We start from the raw sequence: 19673 nt of genomic DNA, 5'->3' as shown, positions 1-19673 counted from the left end.
CCTAGATAATTTCAGGGAGATTTCTGGGGTTCTGCTTGAATTTTCTTCACTGCCACTCCAGGAACTTGGCTAGAAACCTACATTAAACACACCAGATATGCCCACATCAGTAAGATATCACCACTTAGCTCTTAGAAAGATCCAGATCTTCCTCTTGTTTATCAAATAGAAAGGAGATTAAAGCAGACACATGCCACACTACCCAAATTGAGAGGTGCTCCTCTAGAATTTGAAGTTGTACATATTAAGTGAGCACTTCTTAAATCTAGTAACTCTGCCACTGGAGAAACACTTTGCTGGCACTGAAGGTGTTTATGTGGTCCCAGAAGCCGCTTAAGTGGCCAGTGCTTACAGATACTTTTTACACTATTGTTGGAATAAACACGCAACAGTGCAGTGAAGTAATCCGCACAGCCCTCCGTTCCTCCCCACCATACTAAACTTCACAACTATTAAAAACCAATATTTAAAGCCTATATAACCAGAAGGAATTCTTGGTGCAGAATTGCAAAGACCTCTTCTAAAATGTTAAAACTTGTTATCCAAAACCAGTAATGCATCGCTCTATTAACAGGTTTAAGACACAGGCATTTACACATAAGCAGCTTCCATTATTCAGACCATCTATGTAGAACTGGAAGAGGATGGGTGCTTATTCTTTCTGCTCCTCGCTATTTCCAGATTCTTACTAATATTTCTCTATTGGATAGAAGATGGAGAAACAGCCTATTTACACTGCCACCAGGGAGCTCTCAAACATCAACGGACTGCACTGAAATTTCTTTGCAAGCATTTTCATTTTGACCTAACCAGCTCTGCTCTGCTGGCTGGTCTCATGGCATTCTTTGGAAGTTCCTACCTGACATGGTTATTGCAGAATTTTGTCAGCTGGGGCTGGTTGATGAAAATAGTCCTCACTTCCTCCTGGTCAGCCAGTGAGGTCTTCTCTGAAACATCATCTGTCTTCTCATAACCTTAGAAAGAGATTATCTTCTTATTGGACAAGAAATGTTTTATTGTCCAGACCAAAAACACATTCCATAACTAGTCTAGAATATGAAATCTGTTAAAAGCTACATGCTTCCCCTTACTGCTGTTTCTTTTATAATAAAAAGTAACATCCTCACATGTAACATTTCTACTAGATTTAAAGGGCAGCATTTAATAGTCATGTAAAAACTGAGCCATATCAAAAACAAGACATAACATCAACTTTACATTTCCCCCATGTGTTCAACTTATTTCCTTCCATTATATAAAAAGATGCCCAGAAGTAAAAATTATTTTTAAACTGGTTTAAATTACAGTTTTAGTTAAACTAACAAGATAAAGGTAATTTAAAATATAGTCAAAAATACAGGCATACGCATTTAATACTTTTCTGGGTTTTTTCCCAGATGAAGACAGAAGAAAAGATAAATAGTAAGGTTTAAATAGGGAATGCAACAGTGATCCAACTCACTATCATCACCTATTTGTTTCTCCAGTTAGAATTCATGTTCGCCAATGAATTTTAAATTTCTCAAGAGCACTTCAAGTCATCTCATAATCATTGAAACAATATGCCAGATTCAACTGCATACTTTGTTGCAATGCTGACACTTCAAAAAATACACACAAGTTCTAGAACAGTATATGAACAGATAGTATTTTAAACAGTTTTTTGTACCTTCTAGTGAAAATCAAAGGGGTGACAACAGTACTGTATCTCCAAAACCCATTTTTCTTCTCTCTGCTGCCTAGCCAACGCCAACTCCTCCTATAAAGACCTGTGACATGTGGTTTCTTCTGAAGTGTTCTATGATGTTCAAGTTAGGGAAACGTCTTTGCGTTTCCACAGCCCTCTGAACCTCCCCACTCTTCAGCAAAACACTTACCAGCAGGTTTTGTTGCTGTCTGAGTCAGGTTCGCCCTACCAGAATAGGAACTCCCTAGGGCCACAGAAGGTGTGTTATTCATCTTTCCAACACCAGTGCCAACAAACAGCAGGTACCCAATGTCTGCCAAATACATATACCCAATGAAAAAGGAGTGGTTAACTGTTTTTTGAGGGCAAGAAAAGCTGCTCCACCCACTGATTAAAAAAACAACTGTTGGCCAAGTGCTGGTAACAAACTACATGAAAAGCTGGCCTGTGGGGTTTGTTACAGTTTGAAACCAGAAAATCATTGAGGTGTTCTACAAAGGTGAGAAGCATGAACACAGGGACTGGGGTGTGAGAAACAGTGTCATGTGTGCAGGGGAGAGCCAACAGGGCAGTGCTGCTGGAGCACAGACAGAAGGCCGACTAGAAACCACGCTGAGGAAGCACACAGGCCAGGTCCCCGAGGACCCTGCGCTCTGCTTGGCAGCCAGCCACAGAAAGCTTTCCAAGTAGGAGGGGCGCAGGGTGAGAGGCACATTATATCCTTATCACCCTGGAGGTCACATGCTCTGGTAGGTACTGTCACACCCATTTTAGGGTTTCAGACCCTGTCCACAGCTTTGCTCACAGTGTTTCCCTACACCATGCTCTAAACACACACGTTTCCCTCCAGTTTTGTATAATTGAAATTTCACACATGGATTATCAAATAGAGGGAGATCAATCTTTAAAAAAATTGAGTCCTTTATTAGGTCTTCCTTCCTGGTAGCATGAAGACCAGAGTGTGCTGTTCCCAGTCTCTGGATGAGAGAGAGAGCACCTCAAAAACCAGCTCTCCACTCCACTCTGAGTTGATGCTCTCAGGTTGTGTTGTATTTACTTTATATAATGGACTTTTGAGTGTTGTATTTATGCAATGGGACTTTTGAGGGCCTGGCCCTGGGATGTCCTTAGCTGAGGAGCTGGGTGTCACTCCCTCTAGACATACCTACATTGGGGTCTCAAATGCTGCTGGGAGAGCACTGGATACTGCTATGCACTGAAAGCAGTTGGATACTGCATTTCTCCCTCAGATATTAATTTGTATTCAAGAATTTCTGTGGGGCAAAGGATTTTCCTTGAACTAAAGGGATTGGAATAAACCCCATCCCTTATGTGGGAATCAGAGTAATTAAAACAATCCTAATGGATTTAGTAGGGACCCAACCTACATCAGATAGTAAGGGATCTTTAAAGAGAAAACTCACCAAAATGAGGGGAAAAGTCTAAACTGTAACCTGTTGCCAGGGGTAGGACCATCAAAGAGACTGGATGGCTCTGAGCACAGGCTGTCACAGATAACATAGGCTTTCTTTACCCAGGCACTACAGAAAAGCTTTGGCAAGATATTGTACATGAAGCTGAATGTCTGCAGAATGCTTGGCTCTGGTGTGCCCTGAGCAGGTGTGATACTGAGGAAGGGAGATCTGCACTGAAATCAGGGAGTGAGACTCTCAGCCAGTAAGCTGGTAGTCACCTCTCCTCTGTCTCCTCAGCAGTGAATTGGAGAGCCAACAGGCACCTGAAGCCCACTCCCAGAATGTCTGAAGGTCAGAGGTTGCAGGTATCACCTTCTGCGATGTATTCAATTCTATGTTTACTCCTAGCAGGTGACAGCAAGCTAGCAGTAAACAGGCACAGCAATCTCAGAGGTTCTCAGAAATAGCTCAGTGAACATACTTGACCTCAGAGATCCTCAGGAATATTCTGATGAAGGTACCTGGGAAAAAGACTAGCATTTTGCTAATTTGGAAGTGAGAGTTTGCAACCATTATAATTAAACTCTTCAATGGAATCATCTTACATTGCAGAAATGGGCAAGTTAGGTCTGGACTTAACATAAGTAACCTGTCAGTCCAGACTCTTTCCATGTAGAAGAGAAACAGGTTCTTCTATTTGATTAATGAACCAACACTTTGAGGAAGGTAAGTAGCAATTTTGATCTCACAGTTCTGGGTTAGAGGTGAAAATGCATTTGCTACATTCAAAATTGACAGTTATTCAATATGCACCAGATAATTCTATTTTATGATTTCATTTTTTAAATTTCCTTTGCATATCACCACCTTCATCAGCTATAATAACGACATAAAGAGCTACATGTGCACACCTGGGCAATGCCTAAGCTGAGCTATTAGAGTGGTGACAAAGGCAATCAAAATAGGAGAATCCTTTACCACCCTGCCCCAAAGAGGGTCAAACAAGGATGGCATTCCTTCCTACACACGGTTCTATTCTTCGTTTTAAGGAAGGAACCCATGTCCCTTGCGATTTGTTTAATAATTTAGAGGGTTCGTTCACATAAGTCATTAAAATTTACTAGTAGCTTTTAATCCACCTGTCTGAACTCCTAAGGACTACTAAAAACTGTGACGCTTTTATATCATCCCCTCACAGAAAGCAGGAGGAAGGGGAGTGCCGTTCTGGATCTAGTAACACTTCTCACTGAGTCTTCCCCATAGGGCAGGCCTTCAGAAGCCTTCTTTGTCCGTAGGTCATGCTAAAGGTGAAATATACTGAGAGAAAGAAACGCATCTTACTCATGCTCTTTGATATCTCTCTTAGCTTTTCCTAGCACAATCTTGCACAAAGAGGACATACGATACTCGTATATTTAATGGAAATGGACTGCAAGACATTCGACTGACTGCTTCTGAGATCCACTCAGTGACCCACCCATCTTCTCTAGGTTCTGACTGAACTCTGAAGCCCACCATGTAATGGGTTCAAACCCCGTATTAAGTATAGTCGAATGAACAGTATTTGGTAAATGGCAAAGCCAAGAATAAAACATGACTTTAGGTAGTTACTTACTTTCACTAGGCTTCAGTTTCCTAATCTTTCAGAGAGAAATATTATGTGTTCATCTCCTGGAATAGTTGGTAGTAAATGAAGGAATATATATGCAATGTACTTAAAACACCTAATATTGTAATAGATTACATGTAATTTGTATTACAATAAATGTAATATATATTGTGAAAATCTATTATACTTAAAGAGTTAACAGGGTGGATAATGATACAGTCATAGGCTGAGCCCCATAAAAATGGCAGGCAGCTTCTGGGTTAGAGGTTGAAGAATATTTTGGGGTGGTAATTCTTTACCTTGTGGTGTAATTGACAATTCACCTGCTTCCCTTGTTACATGGTAAGTTACCTATTATACCTCTGTTCATAGTAAGCCCTCAAAGCCTGATGAATTAACAAGTGAGCAAAACCAGATGAGCAATATACTAGAAACAGATCTCTTTCAAGTAGACATATATTGTCCAAGCTTGTAGGACTGATGTCCAAACAACAATTAGTAAATTTATGATGAGAAGTAATTGCCATATGAACTAGAGTAACTGAAGTTCCATAATCAATTCAACTCTCCCAGATTGGCCTATGTAGAAAGTTAAATGACCAAAGTAACCCATCCACCAGTGGTTAGATGAAATAAGACTCTCATAGCTTTGGAAAAGTACAGCCTGATGCAACCAATCCTGCTAAAGGGGTAGATGCATCTGTACGACCAACCTCTTAAAAGTTTGTTGCAATATCTTGGCAATGAGGCCATGATACATCAAGTCTGTTGGCTAATGCTTCTATTCCCCTCCGCAGAACTGAGAAGAGTGCTGATAATGTTTAACCCCATGAAATTACCCCTTCCTTGACCATCTCTAGCCCCATTTCCATCTTCGAATACAAATTCGTATTTATTTATTTATTTTTATTATACTTTAAGTTCTAGGGTACATGTGCATAACGGGCAGGTTTGTTACATATGTATACATGTGCCATGTTGGTGTGCTGCACCCATTAACTCGTCATTTACATTAGGTATATCTCCTAATGCTATCCCTCCCCCACCCCTCCCCACAATAGGACCTGGTGTGTGATGTTCCTCTTCCTGTGTCCAAGTGATCTCATTGTCCAATTCTCACCTATGAGTGAGAACATGTGGCATTTGGTTTTCTGTTCTTGTGAAAGTTTGCTGAGAATGATGGTTTCCAGCTGCATCCATGTCCCTAAAAAGGACATGAACTCATCCTTTTTTATGGCAGCATAGTATTCCATGGTGTATATCTGCCACATTTTCTTAATCTAGTCTGTCATTGATGGACATTTGAGTTGACTCCAAGTCTTTGCTACTGGAAATAGTGCCGCAATAAATATACATGTGCATGTGTCTTTATAGCAGCATGACTTATAATCCTTTGGGAATATCCCCAGTAATGGGATGGCTGGGTCAAATGCTATTTCTACTTCTAGATCCTTGCAGAATTGCCACACTGTTTTCCACAATGGTTGAACTAGTTTACAGTCCCATCAACAGTGTAAAAGTGTTCCTATTTCTCCACATCCTCTCCAGCACCTGTTGTTTCCTGATTTTTTTAATGATTGCCATTCTAACTGGTGTGAGATGGTGTCTCATTGTGGTTTTGATTTGCATTTATCTGATGGCCAGTGATGATCAGCATTTTTTCATGTGTTTGTTGGCTATATGAATGTTTTCTTTTGAGAAGTGTCTGTTCATATCCTTTGCCCACTTTTTGATGGGGTCTTTGTTTTCTTCTTGAAAATTTTATTGAGTTCTTTATAGGTTCTGGATATTAGCCCTTTGTCAGATGAGTAGATTGCAAAAATTTTCTCCCAATTCTGCAGGTTGCCTGTTCACTCTGATGGTAGTTTCTTTTGCTGTGCAGAAGCTCTTTAGTTTAATTAGATCCCATTTGTCAATTCTGGCTTTTGTTGCTGTTGCTTTTGGTGTTTTAGACATGAAGTCCTTGCCCATGCCTATGTCCTGAATGGCATTACCTAGGTTTTCTTCTAGGGTTTTTATGGTATTAGGTCTAACATTTAAGTCTCTAATCCATCTTGAATTAATTTTCGTATAAGGAGTAAGGAAAGGATTCAGTTTCAGCTTTCTACTTATGGCTAGCCAATTTTCCCAGCATCATTTATTAAATAGGGAATCCTTTCCCCATTTCTTGTTTTTGTCAGGTTTGTCAAAGATCAGATGGCTGTAGACGTGTGGTATTATTTCTGAGGACTCTGTTCTGTTCCATTGGTCTATCTCTCTGTTTTGGTAGCAGTACCATGCTGTTTTGGTTACTGTAGCCTTGTAGTATAGTTTGAAGTCAGGTAGCGTGATGCCTCCAGCTTTGTTCTTTTGGCTTAGGATTGTCTTGGCAATGTGGGGTCTTTTTTGGTTCCATATGAACTTTAGAGCAGTTTTTTCCAATTCGGTGAAGAAAGTCATTGGTAGCTTGATGGGGATGGCATTGAATCTATAAATTACCTTGGGCACCATGGCCACTTTCACAATATTGATTCTTCCTATCCATGAGCATGATATGTTCTTCCATTTGTTTGTATCCTCTTCTATTTCACTGATCAGTGGCTGTAGTTCTCCTTGAAGAGGTCCTTTACATCCCTTGTAAGTTGGATTCCTAGGTATTTTATTCTCTTTGAAGCTATTGTAAATGGGGGTTCATTCATGATTTGGCTCTCTGTTTGTCTGTTACTGCTGTATAAGAATGCTTGTGATTTTTGCACGTTGATTTTTGTATCCTGAGAATTTGCTGAAGTTGCTTATCAGCTTAAGGAGATTTTGGGCTGAGATGATGGGATTTTCTAAATATACAATCATGTCATCTGCAAACAGGGACAATTTGAGTTCTTCTTTTCCTAACTGAATACCTTTGATTTCTTTCTCTTGCCTGATTGCCCTAGCCAGAACTTCCAACACTATGTTGAATAAGAGTGGTGAGAGGGCATCCCTGTCTTGTGCCAGTTTTCAAAGGGAATTTTTCCAGTTTTTGTCCATTCAGTATGATATTGGCTGTGGGTTTGTCATAAATAGCTCTTATTGTTTTGAGATACGTTCCATCGATACCGAATTTATTGAGAGTTTTTAGCATGAAGGGCTGTTGAATTTTGTCAAAGGCGTTTTCTGCATCTATTCAGATAATCACGTGGCTTTTGTCTTTGGTTCTGCTTATATGCTGGATTACGTTTATTGATTTGCATATGTTGAACCAGCCTTGCATCCCAGGGATGAAGCCCACTTGATCATGGTGGATAAGCTTTTTGATGTGCTGCTGGATTCGGTTTGCCAGTATTTTATTGAGGATTTTTGCATCGACATTCATCAGAAATATTGGTCTAAAATTCTCTTTTTTTGTTGTATCTCTGTCAAGCTTTGGTATCAGGATGATGTTGGCCTCATAAAATGAGATAGGGAGGATTCCCTCTTTTTCTATTGATTGGAATAGTTTCAGAAGGAATGGTAACAGCTCCTCCTTGTACCTCTGGTAGAATTTGGCTGTGAATCCATCTGGTCCTGGACTTTTTTTGGTTGGTAGGCTATTAATTGTTGCCTCAATTTCAGAGCCTGCTATTGGTATTCAGGGATTCAACTTCTTCCTGTTTTAGTCTTGGGAGAGTGTAAGTCTCCAGGAAATTATTCATTTCTTCTAGGTTCTCTAGTTTATTTGCGTACAGGTGTTTATAGTATTCTCTGATGGCAGTTTGTATTTCTGTGGGGGCGGGGGTGATATCCCCCTTATTAATATTCATTGCATCTATTTGATTCTTCTCTCTTTTCTTCTTTATTAGTCTTGCTAGCGGTCTATCAATTTTGTTGATCTTTCAAAAAACCAGCTCCTGGATTCACTGAGTTTTTGGAGGGTTTTTTGTGTCTCTATCTCCTTCAGTTCTGCTCTGATCTTAGTTATTTCTTGCCTTCTGCTAGCTTTTGAATGTGTTTGCTTTTGCTTCTCTAGTTCTTTTAATTGTGATGTCAGGGTGTCAATTTTAGATCTTTCCTGCTTTCTCTTGTGGGCATTTAGTGCTATAAATTTCCCTCTACACACGACTTTAAATGTGTCCCAGAGATCCTGGTACGTTGTATCTTTGTTCTCGTTGGTGTCAAAGAACATCTTTATTTCTGCCTTCATTTTGTTATGTACCCAGTAGTCATTCAGGAGCAGGTTGTTCAGTTTCCATGTAGTTGAGCATTCTTGATTGAGTTTCTTAGTCCTGAGTTCTAGTTTGATTGCACTGTGGTCTGAGATATAGTTTGTTATAATTTCTGTTCTTTTACATTTGCTGAGGAGTGCTTTACTCCCAACTATGTAGTCCATTTTGGAATAAGTGAGATGTGGTGCTGAGAAGAATGTATATTCTGTTGATTTGGGGTGGAGATTTCTGTAGATGTCTATTAGGTCTGCTTGGTGCAGAGTTGAGTTCAATTCCTGGATATCCTTGTTAACTTTCTGTCTTGTTGATCCGTCTAGTGTTGACAGTGGGGTGTTAAAGTCTCCCATTATTATTGTATGGGGGTCTAAGTCACTTTGTAAGTCTCTAAGGACTTGCTTTATGAATCTGGGTGCTCCTCTATTGGTGCATATGTATTTAGGATAGTTAACTCTTCCTGATGAATTGATTCCTTTACCATTATGTAATGGCCTTCTTCAGCTCTTTTGATCTTTGATAGTTTAAAGTCTGTTTTATCAGAGACTAGGATTGCAACGCCTGCTTTTTTTTTGTTTCCGTTTGCTTGGTAGAGCTTCCTTCATCCCTTTATTTTGAGCCTATGTGTGTCTCTGCATGTGAGATGGGTCTCCTGAATACAGAAAACTGATGGGTCTTGACTCTTTATCCAATTTGCCAGTCTGTGTCTTTTAATTGGACCATTTAGTCCATTTACATTTAAGGTTTATATTGTTATGTGTGAACTTGATCCTGTCATTACGATAGTAGCTGGTTATTTTGCTCGCTAGTTGATGCAGTTTCTTTCTAGCATCGATGGACTTTACATTTTGGCATGTTTTTGCAATTGCTGGTACTGGTTGTTCTTTCCATGTTTAGTGCTTCCTTCAGGATCTCTTGTAGGGCAGGCCTGGTGGTGACAAAATCTCTAAGCATTTGCTTGTCTGTAAAGAATTTTATTTCTCCTTCACTGATGAAACTTAGTTTGGCTGGATATGAAATTCTGGGTTGAAAATTCTTTTCTTTAAGAATGTTGAATATTGGCCCCCACGCTCTTCTGGCTTCTAGAGTTTCTACAGACAGATTCCCTGTTAGTCTCATGGGCTTCCCTTTGTGTGTAACCCGACCTTTCTGTCTTGCTGCCCTTACCATTTTTCCTTCATTTCAACTTCGGTGAATCTGACAATTATGTGTCTTGGAGTTGCTCTTCTCGAGGAGTATCTTTGTGGTGTTCTCTGTATTTCCTGAATTTGAATGCTGGCCTGCCTTACTAGGTTGGGGAAGTTCTCCTGAATGATATCCTGCAGACTGTTTTCCAACTTGGTTCCATTTTCCCCGTCACTTTCAGGCACACCAATCAGACATAGATTTGGTCTTTTCATATAATCCCATATTTCTTGGAGGCTTTGATCATTTCTTTTTACTCTTTTTTCTCGACACTTCCTTCTTGTTTCATTTCATTCATTTGATCTACAATCGCTGATACTCTTTCTTCCAGTTGATCGAGTCAGTTACTGAAGCTTGTGCATTTGTCACGTAGTTCTCATGTTATGGTTTTCATCTCTATCAGTTCTTTTAAGGTCTTCTCTGCATTGATTATTCTAGTTATCCATTCATCCATTCTTTTTTCAAGGTTTTTAGTTTCTTTGCGCTGGTTACATAGTTCCTCCTTTAGCTCTGAGAAGTTTGATCGACTAAAGCCTTCTTCTCTCAACTCGTCATTCTCCATCCAGCTTTGTTCTGCTGCTGGCGATGAGCTGCGTTCCTTTGCATGGGGAGATGCACTCTGATTTTTTGAATTTCCAGCTTTTCTGCACTGCTTTTTCCCCATCTTTGTGGTTTTATCTGCCTTTGGTCTTTGATGATGGTGATGTACTAACGGGGTTTTGGTGTGTGTGTCCTTTCTGTTTGTTAGTTTTCCTTCTAACAGCCAGGACCCTCAGCTGTAGGTCTGCTGGAGTTGGCTTGAGGTCCACTCCAGACCCTGTTTGCCTGGGTATCAGCAGCGGAGGCTGCAGAAGATAGAATATTGCCGAACAGTGTGTTGCTGTCTGATTCTTGCTCTGGAGGCTTCGTCTCAGGGGTGTACCCCACTGTGTGAGGTGTCGGTCTGCACCTAGTAGGGGATGTCTTCCAGTTAGGCTACTCAGGGGTCAGGGACCCACCTGAGAATGCAGTCTGTCCGTTTTCAGATCTCAACCTCTGTGCTGGGAGATCCACTGCTCTCTTCAAAGCTGTCAGACAGGGGCATTTACCTCTGCCAAGGTTTCTGCTGTTTTTTTTTTTTTTTTTTTTTTTTTTTAAAGCTATGCACTGTTCTCAGAGGTGGAGTCCACAGAGGCAGGCAGGCCTCCTTGAGCGGTGGTGGGCTTCACCCAATTCGAGCTTCCCTGCGGCTTTACCTACTTAAGCCTCAGCACAGGTGGGTGCCCCTCCCCCAGCCTCGCTGCTGCCTTGCAGTTAGATCTCAGACTGCTGTGCTAGCAATGAGAGGCTCCGTGGGCATGGGACCCTCTGGGCCAGGTGTGGGATATAATCTCCTGGTGTGCTATTTGCTAAGATCCTCGGTAAAGAGCAGTATTAGGGTGGGAGTGACCCAATTTTCCAGGTGTTGTGTGTCTCAATTTCCTTTGGCTAGGAAAAGGAATTCCCTTCCCCCTTGCGCTTCCCAAGTGAGGCGATGCCTCGCCCTGCTTCAGCTCTCCTTGTTCGGGCGGCACCTGTGGACCAGCGCCAACTGTCCGACACGCCCCAGTGAGATGAACCCGGTACCTCAGTTGAAAATGCAGAAATCACCTGTCTTCTGTGTCACTCATGCTGGGCGCTGGAGGCTGGAGCTGTCCCCATTCGGCCATCTTGGGCGCGCCCCCACAAATTGATATTTAATCTTCCATTGGGATTATCAAATCCTGTAGGCCTAGGAACCAATCTAGCCCCCTTACAGGTGACTTTGCTCTGCAAATGTTAGTCTTAGAAAGAAATGAGAAGGTACACTCAATTCCCAAATTTCCAAGTTGTTGGAGACATCTCAAAATGGCCCAGAAGTACAGACACACAAAGTAAATGATGATAGTAACACCAGATACATGCTCATTCCTCACATCTCGGAATCTCCAGGAGACCAACTCAGGCATTCACCCTAATGTCCTTGGTGCTCAGTCAGACATTTGACATCCACTAATAGCATTATTAGTCTTCTTAAATCAAGTTTCACAGAGCGAATTGGCAGGCAAATTCATACACCTATCACTTTGAGGGATGGAACTGAGCAAAGATCCTTTTCTATGTATGAAAGCATATTTGTATAGTGGCTTCTGGGAAATCTTAGCTTCTTTCAACATTATGTTCTCCAAGGTCTGAAACCTCTTAAAAATAATCAAACCAGTCTCCCAGAAAAATGATTCTGGTGTAGCTTTTATCGAAATGAGCAAGGAAAAGACTTTTCCTTATTCATGCCAAATGCAAATTATGATTCAGTCATTCAGAATCCCAGCTATATTGAAAATTCCATATATAGTGTTTGTAATATTCTGCTTGATTCCTATTCCCCCTGCCAGCAGAAAAGCAATTTTGTTTTCTGAATTGTGGTTTATCTCAAGCAATAAAAAAATTATCCAGTATTTGCTATGCATATTTTAAACCGGAAACTCTAAGAGGCCAAATTTTGCATTCTTGGTTATAAAATGGCCAAATGCTATTTCTAAACTTCTGAAGGACCAAGAATTTCAGTACAGGGAATAGTCACATGTAACTTTTAACTACTGAATATGCTAAAAAGATTACTTTGTATTACCAAATAAAAATATACAAGCAACATCCTCCTGTGATCATTTTAGCTTCCAGCAATAATTTTATTTGTCAAGAAAACACAGGATGCTGGTGGGTCACTATCCTAATTATGACTCTGAAGTGAGCAAGTGCTCATCTTCCCCAAACAGTGTTTCATCACTTAACCCACTTAGGGGCTGTGAGGTGAGCTCAGGTTCTTCTACCAATTACCCACGTGACCCTGCACAAACCACTTCATCCCTGGGGGTTATTCTCTTCCTTTGTAAAATGGGGAAGCCAGGCTAGGCTAATAATCTGACATTCACTCTCAGCTCTAAAATTCTCTGAAATTAATATCTGCTGAGCAGCAGGCAGAAAAAAAATCAATAGTTTTGTTCAGAAGAGCAGGGAAATTCTGAAAAACAAAGTAAAAAAATTTCCCTTCTTGAGCCTTTATTGAGATGTTTCACAGCAACAATTGCCTTCCTTAATCTGCAGCCAAAACTCAGTCACGAAGTGAAATGGTGTTCTGTGACAGTAACTCAACTTCCATATTTGAAAAGCTAAGCAGTGACTATAATCAGTTGCCAACAACTATGTTGTACCTACTGATCAGTGACTACTGGGTTGCCGAGTATGACAGCACAGTCTTCCTTTCTTCATCTGCCCAGATTCGTCATCACATGCTTATATGCACATAGTACAATGTAACAGAGGAAGATGCTCAATAGCATAAGTGAAAGGCTTCTGACCTGCTCATATGAGAGGTATCATTTCTGAAATATTCCATTTTTCATCTGAAATATCATGATCTAATAAGACCTGTTGTTCATTCACTTGTTTATTCATTCATTCAACATACTTAAGAACCTACTATGTTTTGGGCATCTAAAAAATGCTATAGAAACAGCAGGAAATAAGATAAGGTCCTCTTTCTCAGGAACTTATTTTCTAGAGAAGAGTAGGATAATTACAGATCATGGTAAGAGGAAGAAAATAAACAAGTGATTGTAGAACAATTGACATAATTCTCTGTGCTTAAGTTTCATTATGTGAATAATAGAAATAATGGCAGTACCTTACCTCAAAGGGTGGTTGTAAGGACTCAGCGAGTAAATATAAAGAACAACGCCTGGCACGTAGTAAGAGTTTAGTAATGAATGTGAGCTATTTTCATTGTTGTTGTTGTCACTGCTAGTGATGCTACTATAGCTGCTGCTATTTTACACTGAGAGGTCAGAGAAGACATCTCAAGGAGATGCTGAATTGAGACCTTGATGACACATAAAGGAAGATAAGGGACAGTGTCAACCCAAAAGGGGGAACAGCAGGAAAAGCCCTGGAGGGGAGAATGAGCTTGGCATTTCCAGGAACATGAGGGCCACTAAGAGTAAACAGAGCATAAAACAAAAAGAAGCAGAGCCAGACTGGGAGAAACAATAAACAGCTTGAATTTATATTCTTTATGCAGTAGGAATTCACTGACGGGTTTAAGTAGAAAGACCATTTCGAGGACACTGTGATAATCCAGGTAAAAGATGATGAGTCCTGGGTTAGACTGTGGTGACAGAGATGAAAGGAAGTGGACGCATATATTATACTGTGGAGGCAGAGCTGGCATGAGCCATAGAACCTCTTCATGATTGTATGATGCCCCATAGTATTACCACCTGATGCTACTCCACACAAAAGCCCAAGACAGGAAAGAAATGTAGGATTTTCAAAAATCTGACCCACAATGTTTTAGTTTGATCACATGCTAAATTTACAATATTTCGGATGTGTTGGGTTAAATATATGGTTCAAATTAATTTTGCCCATTACTTTTAACATAGGATTGTAAATACAACAAATAATTAACCACTTAATGAACAGAATTCTCTTTACAGTCAAACAACTCTAATCCTTAGATATCATGCAGCCTTTTTCTCATTATTACATGGTAATCAATAATGTTTAAAATATAGAATATAATCAAGGAGGGCATTAAAGAATCATGCCTAAGAATGAGAGGAACTGTTTCGGTCTACCAATTATGAGCTCTGGTTACTTCAGACAAGATAATTAACCTTTAGCTGCCTACCCTCCTACAGGAGTTTGTGGGGATTACCTGAGATAATGCATGTGTAAAGTGCCTGGCTCCTCATGCATATGCAAAAATTCTAGCTATTATTTTTATTATGAAATCAGAAGGGCAGACTGTGGGAGAAAACAAATAGGCTATGTAGTCAGATGTATGTTCAAATTCAGATTATAACACTTCTACATGGGCAAATTATTTTATCTTCTGAGTCTCAGCTTCCTCACCCATAAAATATGGTTAATGTGAGGATGACATTATGTTAGCAATGTAGCACAATACTTGTCATTCAAACAGTTCCTGTTATCCTACCCTCCCCACAGATTAATCTCCCCTTCAAAATACTTGATATGGGAAAAACAAAAGTCTAAAAGACTCTAATGTAGGTATTAACATTTACTTATTTTGGATAATATTTATAGTTGTGACCAGTGTAAATCAATATAGACAGCAAAATAAATTTTGCCATACAATTTGGTAATTTTTTTTTTTTTTTTACAAAATTGTCATCTGTATGGGGTTATGCAACAGAAATGCAGGGGTGGTAGGTAGGAGGGAGACAAGAACAAGATACAAAATCATTCTGTTGCCTGGTAATACGGTTATAGAACCATTAAGTTTTTTGCAGACTCAACTTTATTGCAATTATAAGTAAGTCTGTAATTGGAATCAGAATATCTATTATATTATTTCCTAAACATATTTAGGAGAGTCTAATTATATAACCTTTCACTCAATGGTTTCCAAGATTAGGCATTAAAGGGACCATATTAGCTGCTCAAGTTTCTTAACTTAGGTTGAGGTCATTAAACAAGCAGTCATGCTTGCAACAGTCAAAGAATCTAACAAAAGAATATTAACAGGGAAACTAGACAGAGACTTTACAGGTACAACTGCAGAACTTAGGTGTGATTAAAGTTAGTTAATCATTGAAAGTCCTGAATATATATACACACACATACGTATTTGTATATATTGTTTTGATACAGAAGCTTAAGAATATATATGTGTGTGTGTGTGTGTGTGTGTGTGTAAGCTTCTTAAGCAAGTGGAGCAGCTCCTGGAAGCACATGAAAAGCTTACAGAAAGGCTGAGGTAGATCTAAGGCAGCTTTACTAATGGACAATCAATTCAAGATACCACAGATTCAGTCCTGTCTGTGTTCAGCCTTTTCATCTCTCCAGATGGCAAATTGACTGTGATTGGCTTAGCATGGGCCATGTGCTGACTTTTAAGTCAAAGAGGGGCATGGTAACTTGATGGAGCAGTCCCCTAAGACTATAGGGGAAGGGGGAGTTCTCCAAAGGAAAGCAATGGGCTTAATGCATAGATAGACACACACACACACACACACACACACACGTAAGCTTCTTAAGCTAGATCAAAACAATTCTTGGCTGAATAATTTAGATGTTTGTATTTATTTTGTTTTTAGTGGTATCTTAGTCAGATAGTTCATTTAATTATAAATGCAGAAGCAATTACTGCAGTGACAAAGAAGGTCTGAAATCCTATGTTCTGCATTGTTGGAGCAAAACGGTCACTTCAAATGTTCGATTGCGAGCCTGACAGCAGCTGTTCAGAGACGAGGGGAGAAAGCTCATGAAAAGAAGGAACCACCACTCTGGAAACAATAAACTGAATGCTTGAAAGGTAAAGACTTACAAATTACATTTTCAAATATGGCACTGAAGAAATCAAACACCCTTAAAAGCATGGAAACTAAAGTGCAAACTATTTAGCAATTCCTCTCAAATTGCTAGATCATGACCACAGCAATCAGAGGAAAAATGAAATTTTCAGTTGCATTAATACACCATCCCTGTACCGAGTGTTAATGCAGGCTCTGTGCAGTGGACAATCTGCTCTTTCCAGCTGGGCATCTGCTTCTCCTGGAAAAAGCCCATTGCTTTCCTTTGGAGAACTCCCCCTCCCCCAGAGCCTTAGGGGACTGCTTCATCAAGGCTCCATGCTCCTCATTGACTTAAAAGTCAGCACATGGCCCATGCTAAGCCAATCAGTCAATCTGCCATCTGGAGAGATGAAAAGGCTGAACACAAACAGGAATGAATCTGTGGTATTAGTCAAGCTGCCTTACCTCCTCCTCGACCTTTCTCTAAGCTTTTCATGTGATTCCAGGAGCTACTCCACCTGCTTAAAGAATATGCTCAGCCTCTATACTATGGAATCTTGGCAGAATCATTTTAGTCCTCTGCTGGAAGCCAAATACTGTCCCAACACCCATCTAATGTAGGTGGGCACTGATGCCCTACCCAGACTGGCTAGCCCTCTTCAAGAAGCTAAGCCCTGTTCCCTGTACCTCAACCACTAGCTGGCTTTTCTGATCGGCATGGAATGATGACCTGGAACCACAGTGCAATTTTCCTGCTTAAGAATAAGTAGGACCTGGAAACTTTCCCAACAGGCCTTACTTGCTGGATCAGATCTCTTCTGATGTTAACAGCTGCCCTACACAAGCTCTGAGTCCAGCATGTTCTGGGACAACTGTGGATTGCAACTCTAAGGAACTTGCATAATAGCCAAAATGTTTTCCACATCCCTACCTCCCTCTCCATCACCCTCTTGTTCATGCAACTGTGATGCTAGCTCATTACCTCCAAGTCCATCTGAGTTATAACAAAATGTTATATACCCCTGATCATGTAAAACATGGTTATCTCCTTCAACAATTGATAGTTTTGCATTATACAAAAGGGTTCACTTTTTAAAAGAATTCTAAAAATGAAGATTAGGAAATGTCACTTGTCATATGGAGACTTACTCAAGGTTAGAGAGTCATTGAGCATCAAAGCCAAGACAACATTTCCAAATTGATAAAGTTCAACTCATATCTAAAGCTCTGACACTGATAGACTCATGCATTCATTCAACAATTAAATTTGACCTCACCTCTCCCTTTAACTCTATCCTTTGCTGATCCATTACACCTCAACAGTATTTCCAGTCAAGACCTTTCCCTACCCCTTCACAGCCTTGTTGGATGCTACTTAAGCGTCAAAATACTCTCCTTGGCCATTCTTCTTTGAAGTGATACCTACAAAAGTTTCGAACATATTCTCCATGTAAAAGACCATTATATGTCTGACACTAATCTTTTCAGCTATATGCTTAGCTCAATAATAATAATAATAGCTATATGCTTAGCTCAATAATAATATAGGTATCTATTATACCTATAGATGCTTAGGTAAAGGGGATGGGACAGGTACAAGGGTATGGGTAAGTATCTATTAGGTACGCAGCTCTAATATGAGGAAGTAACATGAATGACCCTTCAGGGAAGTCCCTTCTGTGCACTAAATGTTTACTAAATTTTCTATTCCAGTATAAGGCATCCCAAAATTCCTAGAACTTTATAGTCTTGTCTCTATCCTAACAACCACTAATATATTTTCTCATCAGGACCTGTCATTAGTAGACATGGTAAATGACATGTTTAAGTGCCTTTGAGGGAATTGATTTAAAAATAAACAAGTGTAAAACACACCACAGCAGTTACTGTCTAAAAAAGGAAAAAAGTAATGGCTTAACATTTCTTGAACTCACGCTAAATTGTGACAAGCCCCTGAAGTAGCACTACAAATTCTAAGTGGTGGATTCTAAAGAGTATTCCTGACATTCAGAAGAAAGGATATCCTTAAGCAGTATTACACAGAAATCTATAGGATGCCTAGAGTTGGGCCTCACACACAGTAAGCACTCAATCTTGTTGGCAGCCAGCCTTGGATATTAACTTAAAATAATCATCATCTTCGGCATGCTGAATTGCTTGGAAATAATAAAACATTTACTGATGCCATTTCATGCTTAACTGGAAAAGGAACCAGAACAATGAAAGACAGAAAGAATTTAATGACATCTCCTTGGGAATAACCCATAGATAACTTCATCTGATAGAAGAATTAAATAGTACATTTGCCAACATAGATGTTTACAAATTGACACAGAAGCAGACTGCACCAGAAATGAGGGGTTGCAACCACCAGACATCTACCAAGCATCTCCTAGCAGTCTCAATTAGTTTAAAGCACCACTGACTTGCAGTGGCATTAAGTTCATCTCCAAAAATCCACAGGAAACAAGGCAGACTGATACTATGGACTGGATTCTAATCCAAGCAAAAGTGGTAAAGTAGTAATGACACTCTTTAAAAAATAACTGTATCAAAGGGTTTTTGACTGTCAAAGAGGGGAATACCAGGCCATGTCAGATATGTATTCCGGATTTCAGGAGGACGCACTGCAATTTATTATCAAGACCCACAAAGTGCAGAAGCCCCAACAGTTGTCCAAAGCCACAAGCTGAGTAATTGTGGAAGGCCCTGACAAGTGGGGGAGGTGGTCAGGGAGGGTGAAAGAGTTGTATTTAGAGACCACTGCTGCTTCACAGGAAGTACTTGAACAAGCACAAAATTAAAAAAAGATCACAGGAAAGGTTGAAAATAGGTTCACATGTTCAACAGTGAATATTAACAGATGCACAGACATCTGAGACTGGAGGAAAGGTGTTGTAAAAAATGTTAGAGACCACTCAATTTTTCCCCCTTTCATTTGGAACACAAATAATTGATGAGATAAGCCTGCTGCCTAGGTGCAATGTTGTTAACAGATAATAAAAGGCAAAACTTCTCAGCTCCAACTTCTACTTTGCTTCAGTTGTCTATCAAGGATAATCATCTTAAGACTGGAAAGGTCAGAATGAACATTAGTTGGAAGAACTAAACCAAAAGACAAGGTAGGGGATTACCTTAAGAGGAAAAAAAAAGAAAAATCAGCACCTAACTCCTCTAAATGAATTCCTAACTTATAGCAAATACATATATGTAGGTATATACATATATATAATTATTTTCTAACCTACAGAACTGTGAGAACCTTCAAAATAGTTAAGTGAACTGTTACTAATCAGAGATGAACTATGG

The 19673-nt window shown here is 39.8% G+C and overlaps 1 protein-coding gene across 3 annotated transcripts in view; it reads right to left on the bottom strand.

Annotated features, from left to right (window-relative positions):
* The window catches only part of ATP8A1 (ATPase phospholipid transporting 8A1), a 268024-nt gene that overhangs the window by 229317 nt on the left and 19034 nt on the right, over positions 1-19673 (bottom strand). For 2 of the 3 annotated variants that reach the window (XM_023224493.2, XM_023224494.2), the window contains exon 2: positions 860-974. In XM_023224493.2, coding sequence (XP_023080261.1) covers positions 860-974 — 115 coding nt within the window. Of the gene's footprint in view, positions 1-859; positions 975-1877; positions 2001-19673 lie in introns of all 3 variants that reach the window. The other variant, XM_023224492.2, reaches the window with a different exon arrangement.

Source organism: Piliocolobus tephrosceles, chromosome 3 (genome assembly GCF_002776525.5).
Source record: "Piliocolobus tephrosceles isolate RC106 chromosome 3, ASM277652v3, whole genome shotgun sequence".
In the NCBI taxonomy this organism is placed as follows: domain Eukaryota; kingdom Metazoa; phylum Chordata; class Mammalia; order Primates; family Cercopithecidae; genus Piliocolobus; species Piliocolobus tephrosceles.
The sequence above is the reverse complement of the archived record's forward strand: the minus strand, read 5'-3'. Positions and strand labels throughout refer to the sequence as shown.